This window comes from Montipora capricornis, chromosome 12, assembly GCF_036669925.1.
Source record: "Montipora capricornis isolate CH-2021 chromosome 12, ASM3666992v2, whole genome shotgun sequence".
Classification (NCBI taxonomy): domain Eukaryota; kingdom Metazoa; phylum Cnidaria; class Anthozoa; order Scleractinia; family Acroporidae; genus Montipora; species Montipora capricornis.
In genome coordinates this window covers 16,230,365-16,249,339 of record NC_090894.1, presented here as the reverse complement: position 1 = coordinate 16,249,339, position 18,975 = coordinate 16,230,365, and the positions used below count along the sequence as shown (strand labels likewise).

The following is an 18,975-nucleotide window of genomic DNA, read 5'->3' as shown; positions in this document are numbered from 1 at the left end:
AATGTGAAGTTTTAAGTTTCCACCCGATATGAACCATGTGAACGTTAGCCCTACTGATGGAAATGGGCCCACACAAGGACAGAGAAAAACTCTGACCAGGGTGGGAATTGAACCCACGACCTTCGGGTTAGATCACCGCTGCTCTGCCGACTGAGCTACAGGGTCAGACGGGAGCACGCCGTGGGAACTGAAGATGTTAAAGTAACGGCTTATAGTATCGGTTTATAGTCGGCTTTATCCGTGAAGACTGGGGAATCTAATCATTTGCAGATTCAGCACTCTCTCCTCAGCTATTTGAAGACCCTGAGAATTAGTCCGGTCGAAGTTTCAACCCTCCCCCGTCCCCCCGGTACACCGATGCGCAACCAACAACCAACCGGTCAGCGGTCATAGCATTAGAGATATTTAGCATCACGTTTTCGTGAAACGCTAACGGCAAAAGTGATCACGTGATCATGATTTTCCCGCCATTTTTCGCGTTTGCCGGTTGCCGTTTCCACGTGACGGTAAGCATTTTCGCGTTTATCATAAACAAGGAAAAAAAGTAGGTTCATGGCTATAGATCGTTCATAACCTTGTTCATAACTGAGTCTTTACCGCAATTTTCTTCATTAACTCATGCTGACTCTCTGTTGACTCACAAGACAGATCGCAAAATTTGGCAGGTACATAGCGTTTTTTTCAAAAGACTCCGAGTTTTTGTTTTTGTTTTTTGTTAGTTAAGCAGTTAAGATTAACTAGTTGCCGTGGGTCACGCGAAGCTAAAGTCCCAAGCATCACTCCACTTTACGTAAAACACGTGAAACGAGGGCAAGCGGAAGTTTGCTGTTTCACGTAAACGCGATGCTAATAGAGGCTCTATTATCTCATCTCCTGACGCAAGCACGCACCTGTCTAAACCGTTACCGATTTTTCCAAATGGATCGCCACCTAGTCCACCATCCCCTAGTGTCAAGTACAACAAACCATCGACTCCGAAAAAGAGCATCCCGCCATTGTGATTATCCGCGGGCTGATCGACCTCAATAATAACCTCCTCTGATCGTCTTAGTCCTCTGTTGCGGTTGTACATGGAAGCCCTAAATTCACTCAGCACCGTTCTACCTTCAAAAGCCAAGAATGGTGTCTTAGAGGGTTGTTTTTGTCTTTTCCTTCTTAGGAGAGTGAAGTAGTATACGAAGAACCGTCGATTTTTCGCAAACTTTGGGTGAAAAGCTATGTTAAATAAACCTCGCTCATCTCCGAAAGATGCCGAGGACTTAACACGGTCAGTAATATCTAAAAATGGCTGTTTCAATAGTTTTCCCGAGGCTGTTAGGATGCGGATTACGCCAGCCTGTTCCACAATGAACAATCTTCCTGAGCCGTCGCCTGCGTGAACAGCGGCAAGGGGATTGCGAAGCCCACGCGCGATCTCCTCCACGCACAAACGACCTTTATTGGATTCAAAACGATACTTTCGAGAGAGAATTCTTGTGTCGACAGTCTCAACATTTGGGTAGCAGTAATCCGTGTCTTGAAGCTTCAATCCGCCACAGAAGTCTTCCTCTGTTAGGGGAAAGCTCGCATTCAATGAACTTGATCTAAGCTTCCAGTTTGCCAGTGAAGGAAACTCCAGGGCAACATCTTTACAGTCGCGATAAAGAGTGCGACAGAAGTCAGGACACAGTCCAGGGGCCGCTGTTGCGTATTCAAAATTCTTGTTTCCTTCTGCTGCGAAGATGTGAGCTGCGTATTTGTGGCATTGAAGACATAAAATCGTGTTCACCATTTTCGCGCATTTTGGTCTATTGTTCAAAGAAAACCGCTTAGTAAATTTCTTAGCGACTTCAGCAATCTCCCTGTCGCGACTTGCCGTACAACAGCCGTAGTCGGAGTAGTTTTTTGAGCAGAATGAGAGATTTGCGGTTACTTGAAAGGGTGCCTTGTAGTCTAAGCATTGTGGATGGCTATACACTGTGTTGTGATACGCAAACAGGACAATACATAACAGAGCTACAACACTACTCGGGCTCAAAGCCATTGTTCGTTGTGCAATGCCCCAGATACGTGATTTACTTTATAGTAACTCGATACGATCATTAGCTACGTAGTTTCCGGTCATGTTCATAATTTTGACCTTCCTGGGTTCGATAGTAAAACAAGCTACAATAAAAAACAATATTTAATTTTTCCAATTTTATTACATATTACAGTCGTCTCTTTCTGCCGATGTAGGCAGCGTTTTACACAAACGCTGTTTCACATCGTCACGGTTTCATGACTTCGAAACCGCGTCAAAATCGCTGCGGTTTGTAAGTGTTTACACGCAATCGTTTTCGCAAGAAAATCGAAGTCGTGATGGTATAAGTCGTATAAGTGAACACTGCACTGCGTGCTAAATTCACCATTTTGAATCCGTCAATGCAAATTTCCCGCCAATGATAGTAACCATATTCAAATCGATGCGGTTTCGCTGTTTACACGACAGATGAAACCGTATCGTTTTGAAAACGCTCCACTTTTAAAAAAAAGTTGCCTTTGTTGCGCAGCAACATATTCTGGATTCGTGTGAAGGTAGGACGAATTCTCTAATTTCACCACTTTTTCCCAGAATGCATCATAATTAGCCAGAACGCACTGCGCCATTCATCAGCTTTTACCAGAATGCATTGCATTTGAGCAGTACGCCGCCAAACATTCTGGAGATTGCTTAAGCGTTAGGTCCCGTAAATATTCGATGAAACTGAACACATCGTTATGTAAGAGTGAAAACTCACAAAAATGTCTCAGTGTTCGGTCTGCCAGGCAGGGTAACCCGCCTAGGTAGGGACATGCAATCTTACCACCCCAGCGTCCCGGGTGACCTACTGCGTAGTCGCTAAGTACGTAAAAAGGCAAAAATGGCGGTTGAAGGACGTATTTTGGCGGTTAATGCTCTTTTACCAGTTTCTCTTGCTTCAACTTTCAATGTTGTAGCTTCTTATTACATCACCTATATGCTGCAACGCCTCTGCCAAAGGCAGTATATCGTGACACGAGTCGACCCCGGTTGGCGGATGACCCCCTACCTTCTAGCGTTTAGATGGCAAAATGCGACCCCGGCTGGGCGGGTTACCCCAGCTACCCGGATTACTCCACCTCCATGTTAACAGGTCTTTAGTTTTAGAACCATAAAATCTGTTTTCTTAACATTTAAAGAACGTTTTTTAGTAGATTTTCTGAGGTTCTGAAGTCACGTTGTTGCGCAAATAGTTACTTTTTCACGTCTGTAAAATAACATAGCGTCATCAGCAAGAAGGAATAAAAATAACGATAATATAAGATCTTTGGACACCTGAGAATATTCAAATGGCTAAGAAACCAGGGGCCCGTTTCTCAAACGTCCCGAAAATGTTTCGGACCCGAGAAGCGATTTACGAAACTGCCATTCACTTTTTTTGAACAGTTCTTTTGACATGTTTCCAAAATCACAAAAAGCAAAATTATTGTAAAGTTTCATGACGTAAAATCCCTCCTTTCGTAAGATACAGAGGGCACTGACGAAATTCGGGACCTTCAAGAAACGGGCCCCAGAACTCAGAAATAGTGAAAGGGCACGATCACAGTAGATCCCTCGGGACTCGTACCCAGCTCAATTCTGAGTAAAGATGGCCGATGCGTCGCCTGTGGCAATACTTGGGGCAGGAATAAGCGGTAAAATGGTATTCTTTTTTTTATTTTTGGGAGTATAATTTACGATTTTCATTTCCTTCCTAGGCTTATTCGCGGCCAGAGTTCTTCAGCACTATGGCATCGAAGTTGTCGTTTTAGAAGCCAGGGACAGGACTGGTGGACGAACCTTCACGCTGACGGTGAGATTTTTCTTTGCTCTTCCCTTTTTTTGAGGGGTGTTATTTCTTTTTCTCTTAAGATGCCTTCTGAGGATCAACTAAATCGCACAAACATGTTTGTCCAGTTAAGGGACAAGGCAATGAATTAAGTTTCTAATCATCATCATCATCATCATCATCATATCATCATTATCGTCATCATCATCATCATTATCGTCATCATCATCATCATGAATTATCATCTTGTATTTCAACTCCATCCGACAGCATTAACCCCATCAATGTGGAGAAAAGTAAATGATTTTTGAAGTAGATGAAGAAGGCATAATACAAAGCAGAAAAGCTATGCAGAGTCAGTGAATATGATACTCGGTTAAGGGAATGTCATCAATGGCATTTCTCACACAGGAATAATGATCTTACCAGCAACGATTCCTAGCTCTCTCATTTGAGAAATGCAAACCCAAAGGACCCTTATGCATGTGTTGCTTGAACAAGAAAGCCAAAAGCTTTTTTTTCCTTAATTGGTGGCACCCACACAACAGTCCAGTTCAGCTGGGCTTGATACTGTCTCATTTTGGCTACTTCATGCCCAAGTTAGCTCATGGTGGAGATGGGCGTCTTTCACTACCCTGTGATGCAGGACCACAATATTATTTCTTTCAAAACTAACCCCTTCATTCAACCTGTATCTCGACCTGCTGCCATTTTTACAGCACTGTTCATTTCCCTTGTTAATTAAAAAGCTTGAATAGTCATTTTGACCAAACAAACACAATTTCAGTATTTGAATGATGGAATCCTTCATTTTTAGGATCCATCGTATGGCTTCTGTGACCTTGGTGGTGCCTATGTATGTGAAACTCAGATAAGACTATTGAGTCTTGCCAAACAACTTGGCATTGAAACATATAAAGTATTTGGGAAAGGAAGAACAGTGGAGCATTTCCTGGTTGGTCTGTTTCATCTCATATCTCTGCCTACATGTAGTTAACAAAATAATGACGATAATGAGCAAAAACTGCTCTTCTATGGTGCATTTCAATTTTTGAATCTGTAGCATATATTTCAGGTTTTCAGGTAATTAAATAACAGATCATTAATTCCTCACCATTTAGTTGATTGCAGGGATATAAGCATCAACACCAATCAGCTTTCCTCTAGAGATCGCTGTTATACACTACCAGTCCATTGATCTTGGTGTCTCTTAATGAGATTGAGTCATTTCCCCAATGCATAAGTTTTACTCTGTTTATAAAATACCCATGGTTTAAATCTATTATTAATGTTGATCATTTCAAAAGTTACTTATTTCTTCTTGCACTTTTTAAAAATTGAACTAAAATTACCAGTACAGTATTATTTTTGGCCATTGTTGTCTTAAACCCTGTTTGACTACTGACCAATTGACCCACATGGTAAAGCACCTGAGTACAGGAAGGCATGCAGGAGATTGTCACACATTCAACTCTTTCAAAGATGCTGCCGTTGAAATGGTTTCTGTAGAGTTTTGTACTTTCTTTATTGTTTCCATATTTTATCTTTAACCTGGCTGGCAAATTTCGAGAGAATGGGAGGCGTAGCCCATGATGTTGTGATCTGGTCTATGTTGCAGATACACGATAATCAGTGGCCTTGTCAATATCACATGCGCACACATACCATGTGTGTGTCCCTGCTTGTATTGAACTGCCATCTTTGATTGAAGTAAGAGATTGTTGTGTTGTTAACCAAGTTTGAATCACTGCACGAGACACAACAGCAGAACCTCCTAATCATTGAAAGCATTCTACCTGGTTTGAGTCCCTGTCTCATTTTAATAATTATTGATTTCAAACATTTTTTAATGATTTTACTTTCAGGGAAAAAGAGTGACCAAATATGGGGCCCTTCCCACCATGGGCTCCCTCTTAGGAGCTCTGGATGTCAACAACTTCTGGCAAATCTTAGATAACATGTCCCGTGAAGTTCCATTGGAAGATCCTTGGAATGCAGTGTTGGCATTAGAGTGGGATTCCATGACTGTCAAAGAATTGATTGATAAAAAGTGTTGGACAAGGTATTAGAAGTTAAAAAATGTATTGTCAGTCTGTTAACTATAGAAAACCTCATTTTATTTGGGGATTTACTACTGATCCATGTAAACTGGTAAAGTGGAAGAGGATCTGGTGTTGAAAACTTAAGGTTTCATGCGCAGGCGGTGGATATTGCACGTGAAGGAGTGGGGATGCTTGTTGTAAATTTTACATTAAACCCCTAAAGGAGACCAATCTGGCCGTGGCCCAGGCTTTTTTTGACCCCTAAAAGAGACCATATTTAAAGCACATTAAACATATTTTTTTATATTTCTTTGTGTGCAACCCTAGACAAGACCTTCATGACAACTATATATGATAACGTTTTGCCCAGAACACCCAAAGTGAGACCAGAATCAAAAATTGACACCTCAAAGCAAGATGAACATCCCCTCCCCTTACATGGGTAAGTCCCCCCTCTGTAATATTTTACTTGGAATCTGAAATGAACTGAGATTTTAGATTCTGTTAACATCAGCAGTTGAAATCCAGTATTCAAGAATTTACCTAGAGGTTACTTTTAAGTAGGAAACTTATTGAAATTAATTACTCAATTTCAGGTATGGGAAAGCTGTTGCCACAGCATATGTACAAGGAATTCTCACATCAGAGCCTTGTGATATTTCACTCCTGTCCTTCTTGTGGTATCTACATTCTGGGGGAGGTACATTTAAACATGGTTTAGATGCAGATTTAACCTCTTCTCAATGAAATAGGTCCACTTAATGCTACCATAAAAATCATGATTCTGTTGTATCTGTGTTAATTAAATTTATGGCTTCTGCTGACATTTTATGTTGCCGGGTAAAACAGATAACTTGGCGGGAAACTGAGTAGTGAAAAAGCAAGCAGGGAGAGTAGTCTGTTTGGAAGTAGGCAGGGGTCATTCATGCTGGTGGTACCTTGGGGAAATCCCCATCCTTGCTTTCAAGTTTTTATCAAGATCCTGAATAATAATTATTTGTTTGCTTGTTTTGTACAGGGGTTAAACGAAATATTGAATTTGAAGGTGGTGGTGCACAGGTAACCATTGAAAGCTTTTTGCCATTTATTTTTTGTGCTATCGCTTTTCATGCTCATTGGAAAATTATCTCTATTTGCTTTTCATCCTGCAGTCAGGAGGTATCGGTGTTTTCAAAGGGATTCTGCACAGTCTCAATTTTATACATTAGCTAAAAACTGGATGACTAGCTTTTAAAATGTGCTTTTGTTACATGCAAATGTGTGGTTACTCTGTTTTAGCAACGTTTTTTTGTTTCATGGTGAAACTAGGAGTTGAAATTCTATGGAGGTTCTCAAAAAATCAGTGACAAAATGGCTGAGGAGCTTAGTGGTGAGTGTGACGACATTCTTGTAAACATTCATTAAGCATGCTATCAATAGCTACCTTCAAGGAAAGGCAAAGTGGAGAAAGCAAGCAAGTTCTATCAAAAGATTGACTTGGGAGTTATGCTCACATGAGCAAATGCTTAATGCTCTATTTTCTTCATAAGGCAGATTTTAATTTTGCTGTGACTATGATATCACAATTATTATTGTGGCATTTTCGTATTTCATTCACATTTCGTCTGTTTTATTCTTTAGACACCTCAGCTCCAGACCTCTTGGATAACCTGCTCCTTTGGACGTTTTAAACCCCTACGGTTCTCATTAGAGTTATTGCCACGCTAATCATTGATACTAATGATCCAGGTGGTTTTACAGCCGCAACACCTACTAGTGACACCCGCGATAAGCTTTACTGGCTATGGGTTCAACTGAGAACCCTGCCTTCACATTTCTGTTTCTTAAAATATTTTAAGAAACAAAAATGTGAAGGCAGGGTTCTCAGTTGAACCCATAGCCAGTAAAGCTATTCTTTTCTTCCTTCTCCATTTTTTTCTAGTCCTCTAAATGAAATGCAATCACCTTGTTGTTCAGAAATTGATTTTATCAAACGAGTTGATACAGATCAAATAACCACCATGAAAGATTTGGAAATCTGACGTTTCGAGCGTTAGCCCTTCCTCGGCGCGAATAGAGGAATTGTGGTTGTTGTAGGTTTATATGTGTGCCGAGGAGCTTAGCTATAGGTAGAAATAGGATGACGTGAGTTTGTGAATAGATTAATGGAATGAGAGGCGTTCATTGATTCCGTGTGGATAGAGTGTGCCCAGTTGAAAAATAAATTTTTGTTCGAGAAAAATCTTTCACGGTGGTTATTCGACCTGTATCAACTCGTTTGATAAAATCAATTTCTGTTTCAATCTCCCACCGAAGCAGTACCACAGTTTCTTTAGAAAGTAAAATTTTGTTCACTTGTTGTTCAGTTCTGTGTTGCTTCTCGGCGTCCGTCATGTTTTTCCTTTGAAAACTATTTGCTTGGAACATTTTTCCTTGAAAATGTAAAAGGCAGCCTGTGTTTGTGTGCAGTTGATCTCCGAGTCACCTGTAACCATGCTGGTTTGCAACTTCTCTAAGTTCGTTAACCAAGTTGTTGACTTCTATCATTGAATTGCCTTTCAGACAGAGTGAAGCTGAATAAATGTGTTGTGAGAATCGAGGATTGTAACGATCATGTGATGATTAATTGTGCTGATGGTTCTGAATACAAGGTACGCGGATATTAAACACCTTCATTCGACTTGTTATTGCCCTGTTGTTGGGGGAGAGACTAGCATCACATGGCTTTTGTTTGTTGACAATATTCAAGGTACATTTGTGTGCATTTCGTTCACCAGGACTCGCCGCAAAACTTCTGAAGGCACTACTTTAACTTTTAGGTATCATTTGTTATCAGCACCATTCCTCCTTCGCTTCTTGGCCGAATCAGCTTCAATCCTCCACTTCCATCGCTTAAAAATCAGGTATGAATATGCATTGAATTGCTGCGGAGGGGAGACAGATTTCATGTTGAGCTCCGCCAATTGTTGCATATGGATATCACGCTGAAAAAAGAAAAAAGCGTGAACCATGGAGTCCTAGCATGCCTCTTTTGCGGCTTTTGTTCCAAAAACGTAAATTTGGTAGCATTGTAGTAATGTTATCCTTTTAAAGTTTTGTTCTTGTGACCATGTCCACCCAACTTGGAGAAAGATGGTTGATTTCAACCTTCTTATTTTTAGATTGACTTCCCTATTTTTTTTCTTGTTCATTTTATTTGTTGTAAAAGAATACCCAAAGTGTTGGTTGGTTAAGGGGCAAAGCACTGGACGTGAAATGAAATTTGAACAGGTCATCGTTGTCAGCTAAACAACTTTAGTGGTTGCCAGCAAGCCTGACAAAATCTACGCTTGAATGGGATTTGAGTCCATGACTAGAGCAGTTTAGCCAAGGTCGTTCCCAGAACCTCTCCCTTGGCTTCTGGGCTGAGAGGTCCTGGGAACGAGGTTGCAGTTCAGCGCAGTGGCAGGATCATTGATATGAATCCCAACTTAAAGACTGAATTTTTCATGCCCTCTGATGATCTTCATGATTTTTATTTCGCTTGGCGGGAAAGCTGCCGTTAACTATAGACGGTGTGAGAAACAAATAAATCCATTGAGAAATGGATGATTTATGGTCAGGCCATTAGTTGCTATCTCGTTCTCATGGCAATAACACTGCAAGTAATTTCCATTTGTGCTTACCGGTTTTTAGGCAATTCAAAGAATTCCAATGGGCTCCATCATCAAAACTATTACATTCTATAAAAGACCTTTCTGGAGGGAAAAAGGTACGACTTCACTTTAGCTTGATCATGAGACATCACCCCCAAGCGAGTCGCAAATTCCCTCACGCTGGGCACAGAGAGCTTGTTGGCTGTCGATACGAGATCTTTAAACGTCTCTTTCCTAAAATGGACTTGGTGTTAAGGTTTGTATTGATTTTATATCCAAATTGCAACTAAATTGCCTTTGTTTTTCCAAGGCCTTGCGGGATATTTTAATAGTGACGAAGGTCCAGTTGAAGAAGGATATGATGACACAAAACCGGATGGATCCCATCCTGCTGTTATGGGGTACGCTGAGTAAAAATATGATTAATACGGAACTTTATTTAGGAGTAAAGGCTTCAAGCGCAAGTGCACCAATTGGGCACACTGTGCATAGAAATCAGATCAATTGAATAGCTCTTGGAGCGGTTTTCAATTGAGTATCGAGAATAATTAGCGAATTGCTTTGGTTTATGATTACTTCACTCAGTGATTGGTTCAAAGTTCTCGCGGCATTTTTTCAACCAATCAGAAGTGAAACCAAAACCAATCGTGGCTCGCGCGTGCACATTTTCCCGCGCTCTGTGTCGGCTACGTGTAATTACTTGGAGTTTTGATTGGTTTAACGGATTGTCTCCGTCCTTTTTGATCGGCCAAAGTAATTACTTTGGTTTTGGTTTTACGACACTCATTTGAAAACCGCTCTATCGGACTTATCAGCGGTTTTGCCACATGAACGAGGCTAAGGGGTCATTTTGTATTGCATTGACCCTTAAGCCTCTTTTGCATGTAGTTTTTAACAAACGAAAATGCGCCTGCAGGCCCAACTCCAATAAGGACCATTGAATTCGCATCACTGAAATAAAACATTGGTTTTTTAGGAGATGGGAAGACCCAGGAACCCATGATCCGGAGCCTACAACTCTACTGTGTTCGTGTCACGGCGTTTTCACAGACTGATTTACTTTTAGATTGAATTTCCCGCGAATGAGACTCCCACAGGAGCCCGATGACCAATTACAAGAAATTAAGCTGACGTCATAGGGTCACCGAACCGGAACTGCCTTTGTTTTTTGACCTAATTCGCGGGAAGGGCTAGTCTAAAAATAAACCTCCTTGTGAAGACGCCGTTTCACAGACGCTGAATGGAAGTTGCACGCTCTAGATGGGCTCCTGGAAGACCAGATTACCCGGAGAAAAAACTCTTGCAGCAGAGTAGAGAACCAAGAAATTCAACCCACATATGACGCTAAGTCTGGAAACGAACTTGGGCCACATTCGTACAGGGCGAGGGCACTTACTACAGCACCTTCCCTGCGTTATGCCATATTTAGGGAAAAAGTATATCTGAGAAGGGACAACACCATGAGAAGGTGTAGCTTCAGACCTTCATCCCCTTCCATTCCTTTCAGCCTCAAAAAGGGTAGAATTGATGAGAACAAAAAAAAAACAATCCCTTAACCAAAACAGTGTACCGTGTACTTACTGTTTTTTTTTATTTTTTGTAGGTTTATTCTGGCCGATCGGGCCCGAGAGGCGACCACATTAAGCAAGTTGGAGAGGTATAAGCAACTGTGGCTTGAAATGCTTTGCTCGTTTGTAGTCATTAATTTAAGCCAATTTTGTTCCATTTGTTTTTCACGTCTCTTGGTAATTTTTAGACAGAAACTGGTTTGTCATCAATATACGAAGATGTTTGGCACAAAAGAAGCGCTTGAGGTAAGCTGTGGAACGGGGCTTAAGTTTGAGTGTTCACGCAAACAAATAGACAAACAAACAAACAACGAGTTTACTTTTTTTGGATCTTTTTTTTTTTTTTTCAACCCAACTGTGGGTTCAGTTATACGCAGTCATATATACTAGTGAGCCTTAGTTGACACAATGACTAGCATGAGAGCAGCAAAAAAAAGCCTCAAGCAAGAGGTTTAACTGAACGAACAAGAACGATCGCTCGTCTTGGTCATACTTTTAACAATTTAGTGCGGCACTAACTAAATTCAATTAGAAGACTTAAGGCAGCCCAATTAGTTAAGTAATCAGCGATGTCGTTACCTTTGGTTGGCGATGTCTTAAGGGCGGTGCCTACTATTGTTACTGCGCATACGTCCTGCGCATCTTGAGATACTCGGGTTTCCTATGGGTGGTGCTTATTTATGCAGGGATATTTTTGCGCGGTTCAAAACTATGCGGAGAAAGCAGAACTTAGCAAGTGCTCTTGGTATCCAAGAAGAAAATTGGGAGTAACCACGCATTTTTCAGAGATAATTAAGCTTCAATTTGGAAAAGAACGCCATACGTAGCTTTTTAATTTAGAGCTTTTTTACAAATTTTGTTGATTAATTTTCTCTGGAAAATGCATGGTTAGCCCCGATTTTCTTTTTGGATTTCAATAACACTTGTTAAGATCTGCTTTTCGTCTATATTCAGTAAACCCCGCAAAAAGACCTTTGAATTAGTAGGCACCGTTCTTAAATAACTAAACGATGTCAGTAAAAGAGGGCGGAGTCCTTGTAAAATTGTTACTTTCAGCCCACCTTGTATCTTGAGAAGAACTGGATGGCGGATGAGTTTGCGGGTGGCTGCTACGTTGGTACATTTCCTCCTGGGGTTTTGACAAGCTACGGAAAGTAAGTCGCTTGTATAAATTAGGAATATGCAACGAATACCATTGGTGACATGATGAAAGCTACGTTTGTAGGGTCTGTGTTTGCCGTTTCTTGCACCTCGGCATGTTGTTCCTAACGCTCACATGGTTCATATGGCTTATATGGGGGTAGAAACCCAGCACTTCACGTTACACTCAAATCAGTTAAGTCTGTTCAAATATAAATGCTTCACGGCCAACGTTTGCAAAAACGTAATCCTTCCTTGTACTTGTACATGTTCATTACCGTGACTTTAAGATCTGGCCTTGTAGCTCAGTCGGTAGAGCAGCGGTGATCTAACCGGAAGGGCGTGGGTTCAATTCTCACCCTGGTCAGAGTTTTTCTCTGTCCTTGTGTGGGCCCATTTCCATCAATAGGGCTAACGCTCACATGGTTCATATGGGGTAGAAACCTAGCAGTTCACATTACACTCAGATCAGTTAATGTTGTTCCTTGTGTGACTTACATAATTTGCGTGACCGTTGTGCTCCACCAATGAGAAGTTTAAGCAAAGACAAAAGCAACGTCAACGAAAACGTCACTTCAAAATATAAATTTGCGTTAGACTGAGTATTTCGCGATTATTCCATCTTGTTCACGTTGTGCATTGCGGGCTATCTATCCTGTACCGTGATGGGTACGAACAAGAGAAAATGAGGGGACAGAGAGGGAGGCTCCCGGTCCAGCCCTTGGGATATGTCATGTCCACGAAAGTTATTTTTAGACGCGCGGAAGTCTTTGTTTTAGCGGAAGTCTGTCTTCCGAGACGTCTTCATGCATTTTGAAAAGACATGATGAATATAAATATTCATCAGCCTTCCACGTGCGCCGCCATTTTCTCTTTTCACTAAGAACCCGAGAGCGAGGCAAGACTGCATGCGGACGTCTCAGAAGACAGACTTCCGCTAGAACAAAGACTTCCGCTCTTCTAAAAATAACTTTCGTGGACATGACATATCCCGGCCAAGGCCCTGAGCCTCTCTCTTTGTCCCCTCATTTTCTCTTGGTACGAACGGTTTTAAAATAACCATACAATATTCCCTATTGAAGGAATTTATTGAAGGTCTGGTCGAGGGTAGATTGCGATCTCTTTGGAGCTCACCTTTTGATTGTTAAATGTAATATTGTGGGTACCTGTCACCTCCTCCAACGGTTCGTGCGCCGGATTCCGGACGGGTCTGAAGTACACGGCACTTTTCACGGGTCACTCCTTACAAAACCCTTACTAGGCCTAAAAAACGGTTAGCCATTTCGAAGGTTTTGGGGAGGTAGAACAATGACCTGTAATGAAGGAAACGTGAGCTGTACTTCAGCCCCGCCACCGGCCGCCCGACCCCCAGAGTTGCGGGTTCGAGGCCTGGCATTGTTGTCTTCAACTGAAGACGTAAGAAACGTAACTCCACACTGTCTCTCTCCACCCAGGTGTATAAATGGGTACCGGTTACATACTGCTGGGAGTAATACTGAGATAAACTGGCAGCCCATTCAGGGGCGGGGGTTAACAATACTTTCCTTCGCTTCATGATACAGATACCAGTTTAGGTTAGTTAAAGTTTAGGTTTTTTATCATCGCAGTTTTGAGTAGTAACAAAAGGAAAGTCTTAATTGCTTCTATTTTAAGAGTGCTGCGTGTTCCTTTTGGTCGAGTCCATTTTGCCGGCACCATCACAGCCACACTTTGGGCCGGTTACATGGAGGGTGCTGTGGAATCTGGAGAGAGAGCCGCTATAGAGGTGAGTATCTGTATCTCCTTGACAAACTTTGTAAAGTAAACCTGAACTACAGCCTTGAGTGAAATCCACTGCGTTCTATGACTGAGAATACAATCCTGGCCCCAGTTGTTCAAACAATGGATAGCGCTATCCGCCGGATAAATCACTATCCAGTGGATAAGTAATAGCGAAACCAAATTGCGCAACTATCCAATGGATAGTGATTTATCCGGTGGATAGCGTTATCCACCTTTTCAACAACTGGAGCCTGTAGTGTAAGCATATTTAGTGGGAACTTAGTACGCCATTTCGAAACTTTGAAGTAGAGAAACGGTCTGGAAGAGGAATGCGTTTCCACCAACGAGGTGAAAGGTTCCAAGATTAAACGTGGTGGCTCTGTGAACAATCACCTGGTCATAAATTATGACGCTTGCATCGTAGGCCGCACCCTGAAGTGTCTGACCAATTAAACAAATTTGTGGTCCACCGGAAGAAGATTTAAGTTAATAGTATTGTTCGTATGTTTATCTTATTGCGTGAATCGTCAGCTAAGCGTATTTTAAAGAGATGAGCACATCTTTTTTTTTATTCATTACTACACAAGTTCCAGGAGAGGAGTATGGTAAATTTGAGGGTTCCACTTTCTGTTGTCGCTAACCCTTCTGACAGGATTTTTCTATGATATCACGATGCTTGTTAGTCCATACTCAGAGCGAAAATCTCAAAATTGTAATTTGACAAATGCGATATGCGATAGAACAATTCAAAGCGCGTGCTTTCGTTTTTACAAAACCATTTCTCACCAGAACAATCTGGTTGTATTTCAGGTCCTCTCTCGGCTTGGTGTCTTAACCGAAGACGATGCTAAGAACAGGCTTGGCTCTGAGGTGAAATAATTAGAATGACAATTTTAAAGGGATCAGTGTAATTTTACGTTTATGATCCGGAGAAACTCGAAAAAAATTCGATTGCTTCCGAAAGTCGAACCCTTGACATTCCAGTTGCTACTCGGTTTGGATGCTCTGCTACTGAGCTTTAGGAGATTCGCTTTACTGAGTTCAGCTGTCAAGTCAGGTCTGCCCGAGTAGGAAAAATATACATCTTCGTTCATTTATCGTAGTCAACATTTACCACCTCGTTTAGCCCTTTGACTGCCAGTAATGATCAGCATGTAAATTCTCTTAAAAAATTCACTGAAATGTTAGTCAGACAGGTATTGAGAATGAAGATAATTATCAGCTTAAGAGGTGTTACCTTGTTGTGACACCAAATTCTCATTACTACCCAACAAAGAAATCTATGTTACTAATTAGGAGAATGAACGTTTCGATCTTGAGAATAAAAGGGTTATTGAGACACAAATATAAGGGCGATTAACATCCGCAAACACATTAACATGTTGTATGGTGTACTTCAGTAGCATTTTGGATAATAATGTTGAAGTTCAAATAAGGCCTTTGACTACTGTAGAAAATAAGAGTTTAAAATGCGAGCTTTCGCCGATCAACGGCATCATCAGGGATATGAAAATTATTCCTCGTGGAGCTCCAGTAGTTAAAGGCCTCATGTGAACTTCATCATTATTACATGAAATTGTCTTCACTTTGTGTCTCTTTCCAATCAAAAGCCACCAAGACGCCTTTTGAGTTTGTTTTATGTTTTTGTGTTTGTTTGAAGGTCTCGAGTGAAAATTTCATTAAAATAATCCATATGTAACCAGTATATGATCGTAGTAAAATTGTAACCAGGTCTTTATTCGTATTACAAAAAGGAGTTTGGATGAACCGGGCCTTAGCTGTTTTCCGGGCAATGTCAATTGCATGGTTTTCCGTGTGCCAGTTCATTCTTTTTGTATTTTTTTTGCAGCCGTTAGAATCCAAGTTTATGGAGTTCTCGTTCGCCGAAAAGCATCTTCTCCCGTCCGTCCCAATGTTTTTAGCAGGATCCTGTTTGTTCGGAGGTGCAATTATCAGTCTTCTTTTATGGAAGTACTGTTCAAAGTAAAGTGTTTATCGATGGTCTATAATGTGGGATCGGATTCATATAACTGTCACCGGTTTCAAGGTTAACTTTGCGTTTCGTTTTTAAGCAAGGGCTGGGATGTGTTTCTGTTGATGAGCGACTTTGTGATTGCTGTTCCAGATTAGAAAGTATGGCTTATCATAATTATAACCAGCGATCTAGCGCTTCTCTCTAGCTTTCACGGCTTTCGCGAAAAGAAAAAGCCAGGCCTCTCAAAAAAACAAAAAAAAAAAACAGTACTGCGGTAGCAGCTCTCGAAACCTGCTATTTTGTTGTATTGTAAGCAGCTTCTATTTTTTTAAGTCCAATACCCCATTCACACCAACAAGACATGTTTAATTAAACTGGGTTTAACAAAATGAAAATCATTCACAGAAAAAATGTAGGGCTGGCTTTTACATGAGATTCGCGTGAGTTTCAACACATGCTTTGATCTGTGCAAAATTTGTAGGGGATAAAAAGCAGTATACATAATTTAAAAAGAAAACACTTTGAAACTGTGTTTAACTAAAAAATGTTCAAAACGTCGTTTAATATAATTTAATATTTTAAAATTTTTATCAATAGATATTAAATTTAATAGTGGAATAATTAACATGGATTGTAAATAGATCAAGTTAATTGATTTTAAGTGATATGAGCTCAGGATTTGAGCGCTATAGAAATAAAGTTACTAGTATTATTATGATTGTGGTCAAGGTTTGGTGTTGACGGGGCATGAGTCATTGTTTCAATTTTTAGTCTTTTGTTTTTTGGTTTGGGTAGCGAGCCAATGACATCATACGTTACGAGAGCTGCTACATCACCCAAGAAAAAGAACGTGTGATGGCATGCAGCTTAGGCTTTTCACGAACGGGTTTAATCGTCTCCTGAGTAGGGAGCTTATGTACCCGGCAACCGAAAGTGACCTGTATTCCTTTTTAACTTGCCTTTACACAACCACATTTATATTGGTAAATAACTTTTCTCCATTTGATTTTTACAGGCATCCTGTTGTAAATATACTGCCACATAATAATAATAATGAAGATGTTGATGATGACAATCCATACTTTAATTTCATAACGCCTATCAGGGGCGTAACTGCCTGTGAGCCAAGTAAGCACTGGCTTACAATTTTTTTTTAAATGTAACTGAGTTTCGGCAAAACTTTTTATAGGCCCGAGGGTAATTGCACTGAGAAAATTTCAATAGGTTTGACAATTTTAAAGAAACTAAACTAGTTTGCAGCACTCTGCGAACTGCGGCTGTTGCCTTTCGAAAATCCGGTCAAACCTTAATGTTTGTGTCCGTCATTTTCCCATCAGAATGAGATATGGCTTAAATACAGGCGTTTAATGTATTATTGTAAAACTCCCTGAAGAAGTGTACGTTAGCTACACGAAACGCGTCGGAGAATAAATAAGTTCTACAGATACAGTTCGCAGAGTGCTGCTCACTGGTTTATAGTTTTTTTTTAAATTTAAAAAATATATATATTTTTAAAAGTAACCTCGCCCTGCGAGCAGAGTCTCTCTAAAGGTCACCAGAGGGTGAGAAAGAGAGGCGCTGGCAGAAATCGTGTCAAGTCACTGCAGCCCAAGTCACCCCAGTCAAACCGGTTTAGGCAGCGTGCACACCATCTTTTTGACAAAGGGAAGGTAAAAATCAATATGGCGTCTAGGAGTGCGATCGAGGCTTGGCCTGGGATTGACATTGTCCCCAAGCAACGGCTTGCGCATACTCAATAAAGACTTGACACGATTCGGCTTACTGGTATTAAAAAACTGGCCAGGAACGCATCTGCCCTAGCACTATATGTCCTAAGCGCTTTACTGATACGATAAAATATTAAGGAAATTAGAGTAAAATGTCTCCTAAAGTTTTTTACAACAACAAAAATAAAATGTATCTTACACTTCCATCATGAATACGAAACAAGAAAATAAGATGAAATAACATGTCAAATTACTAACAAACACACTAAGTTACTAAACAATTAGGAAAAATAAGTTTTGCGAAATAAACACGTTTCTTAAAGGAGTTAATTGATGGTGATTGCGTGATAGCCTTCGTAGCTCCATACTGAAAAGCGACAAGTATATATTACTTAAAGATACTTGAACTAAGCAATTTCGACAAACTGGATAAAAGTGACAACTGCAGAGGAGTTATGGGGAGTTTAAGATCTACCGCGTCTATCTTTCGAGATATTTTGGCTTCGTCTTTTAAAATGTTTGTTTTTCCCCAGCCTAAAATACACTGCTTAAAATACACATGCTGTATGTTTTGTTGTCCCAGGTAAGTACTATCGATGACGTCCTACTCTATGCATTATTTCAGTTGTCTCTTCACTTTTTTTCCCAACCAGACTATGTGAAAGCCAAAAGAAAGTCTCGGTAAAAAATATACTTTTCTCCCGTCATCTTTCTGAAAACTCCAGTGATGTGAGGACTAAACATGGGAGGCAAAGTTTTTTGTAAGAACGTTTAATTCAGTCTGGGGCTGAGTCCGAACGGTTTTCATCTTTTGGCGATTTGAGCCTGAAAACGTTTTTAACATGTTCTTAAAGCCTTGCGCGATACTACTACAAACTATAAACAGAGTTGTTCTTCGGTGTATCATGCAATAAGAAAACCACATTGTTATGTTAAAAAAGGTGCCTAAGTATTTGAGTTAATTGTCCTGGTGAACTACAGGTTTGTATTTCTTTTACGTGTATTTATACTGACCTCGTTGTTCAAACGAAGGATATCACTATCCAGTGGATAAGCCATAGCGAAACCAATTGCGCTTATAGAGTGGTTTTCAATTGACTGCCGAAAGTAATTAGATCATTACTTTGGTTTATGATTACTTCACTCAGTGATTGGTTCAAAGTTCTTGCGCCATTTTTTCAACCAATCAGAAGTGAAACTAAAACCAATAGTGGCTTGCGCGTGCACATTTTCCCGCGCTTTGTGTCGGCTACGTTTAATTACTTCGAGTTTTGATTGGTTTACTGGATTGTCTCCGTCCTTTTTGATTGGCCAAAGTAATTACTTTGGTTTTGGTTTT

General features: G+C 40.6%; 2 protein-coding genes across 2 annotated transcripts in view; one reads left to right on the top strand and one right to left on the bottom strand.

Moving 5' to 3' along the window:
* Positions 1–2,059, bottom strand: part of LOC138026311 (HHIP-like protein 2) — a 7,171-nt gene extending 5,112 nt beyond the window's left edge. Inside the window, exon 1 of the mRNA XM_068873605.1 lies at positions 891–2,059. Coding sequence (XP_068729706.1) covers positions 891–2,023 — 1,133 coding nt within the window. The 5' untranslated portion in view covers positions 2,024–2,059. The remainder of the gene's footprint in view (positions 1–890) is intronic.
* Positions 2,060–3,607: 1,548 nt separating this feature from the next.
* LOC138026038 (amine oxidase [flavin-containing] B-like) lies at positions 3,608–16,622 on the top strand. The gene is made up of 17 exons (XM_068873217.1): positions 3,608–3,675; positions 3,739–3,833; positions 4,627–4,764; positions 5,675–5,871; positions 6,448–6,551; positions 6,870–6,910; positions 7,160–7,220; positions 8,393–8,481; positions 8,650–8,733; positions 9,506–9,581; positions 9,776–9,866; positions 11,069–11,122; positions 11,222–11,279; positions 12,090–12,187; positions 13,827–13,938; positions 14,745–14,804; positions 15,784–16,622. The coding sequence occupies exons 1-17, from the start codon at positions 3,630–3,632 to the stop codon at positions 15,919–15,921; spliced, it is 1,542 nt and encodes a 513-aa protein (XP_068729318.1). The 5' UTR covers positions 3,608–3,629; the 3' UTR covers positions 15,922–16,622.
* The last annotated feature ends 2,353 nt before the right edge of the window (positions 16,623–18,975 follow it).

What these genes read in the sequence shown, in the direction of transcription:
- LOC138026038 (XM_068873217.1), top strand. Translation starts at nt 3,630, where the DNA reads ATGGCCGATGCGTCGCCTGTGGCAATACTTGGGGCAGGAATAAGCG. An exon ending in ACTTGGGGCAGGAATAAGCG is followed by an intron (nt 3,676 to 3,738) that starts GTAAAATGGTAT and finishes TTTCCTTCCTAG; the next exon opens with GCTTATTCGCGGCCAGAGTT. An exon ending in GACGAACCTTCACGCTGACG is followed by an intron (nt 3,834 to 4,626) that starts GTGAGATTTTTC and finishes CTTCATTTTTAG; the next exon opens with GATCCATCGTATGGCTTCTG.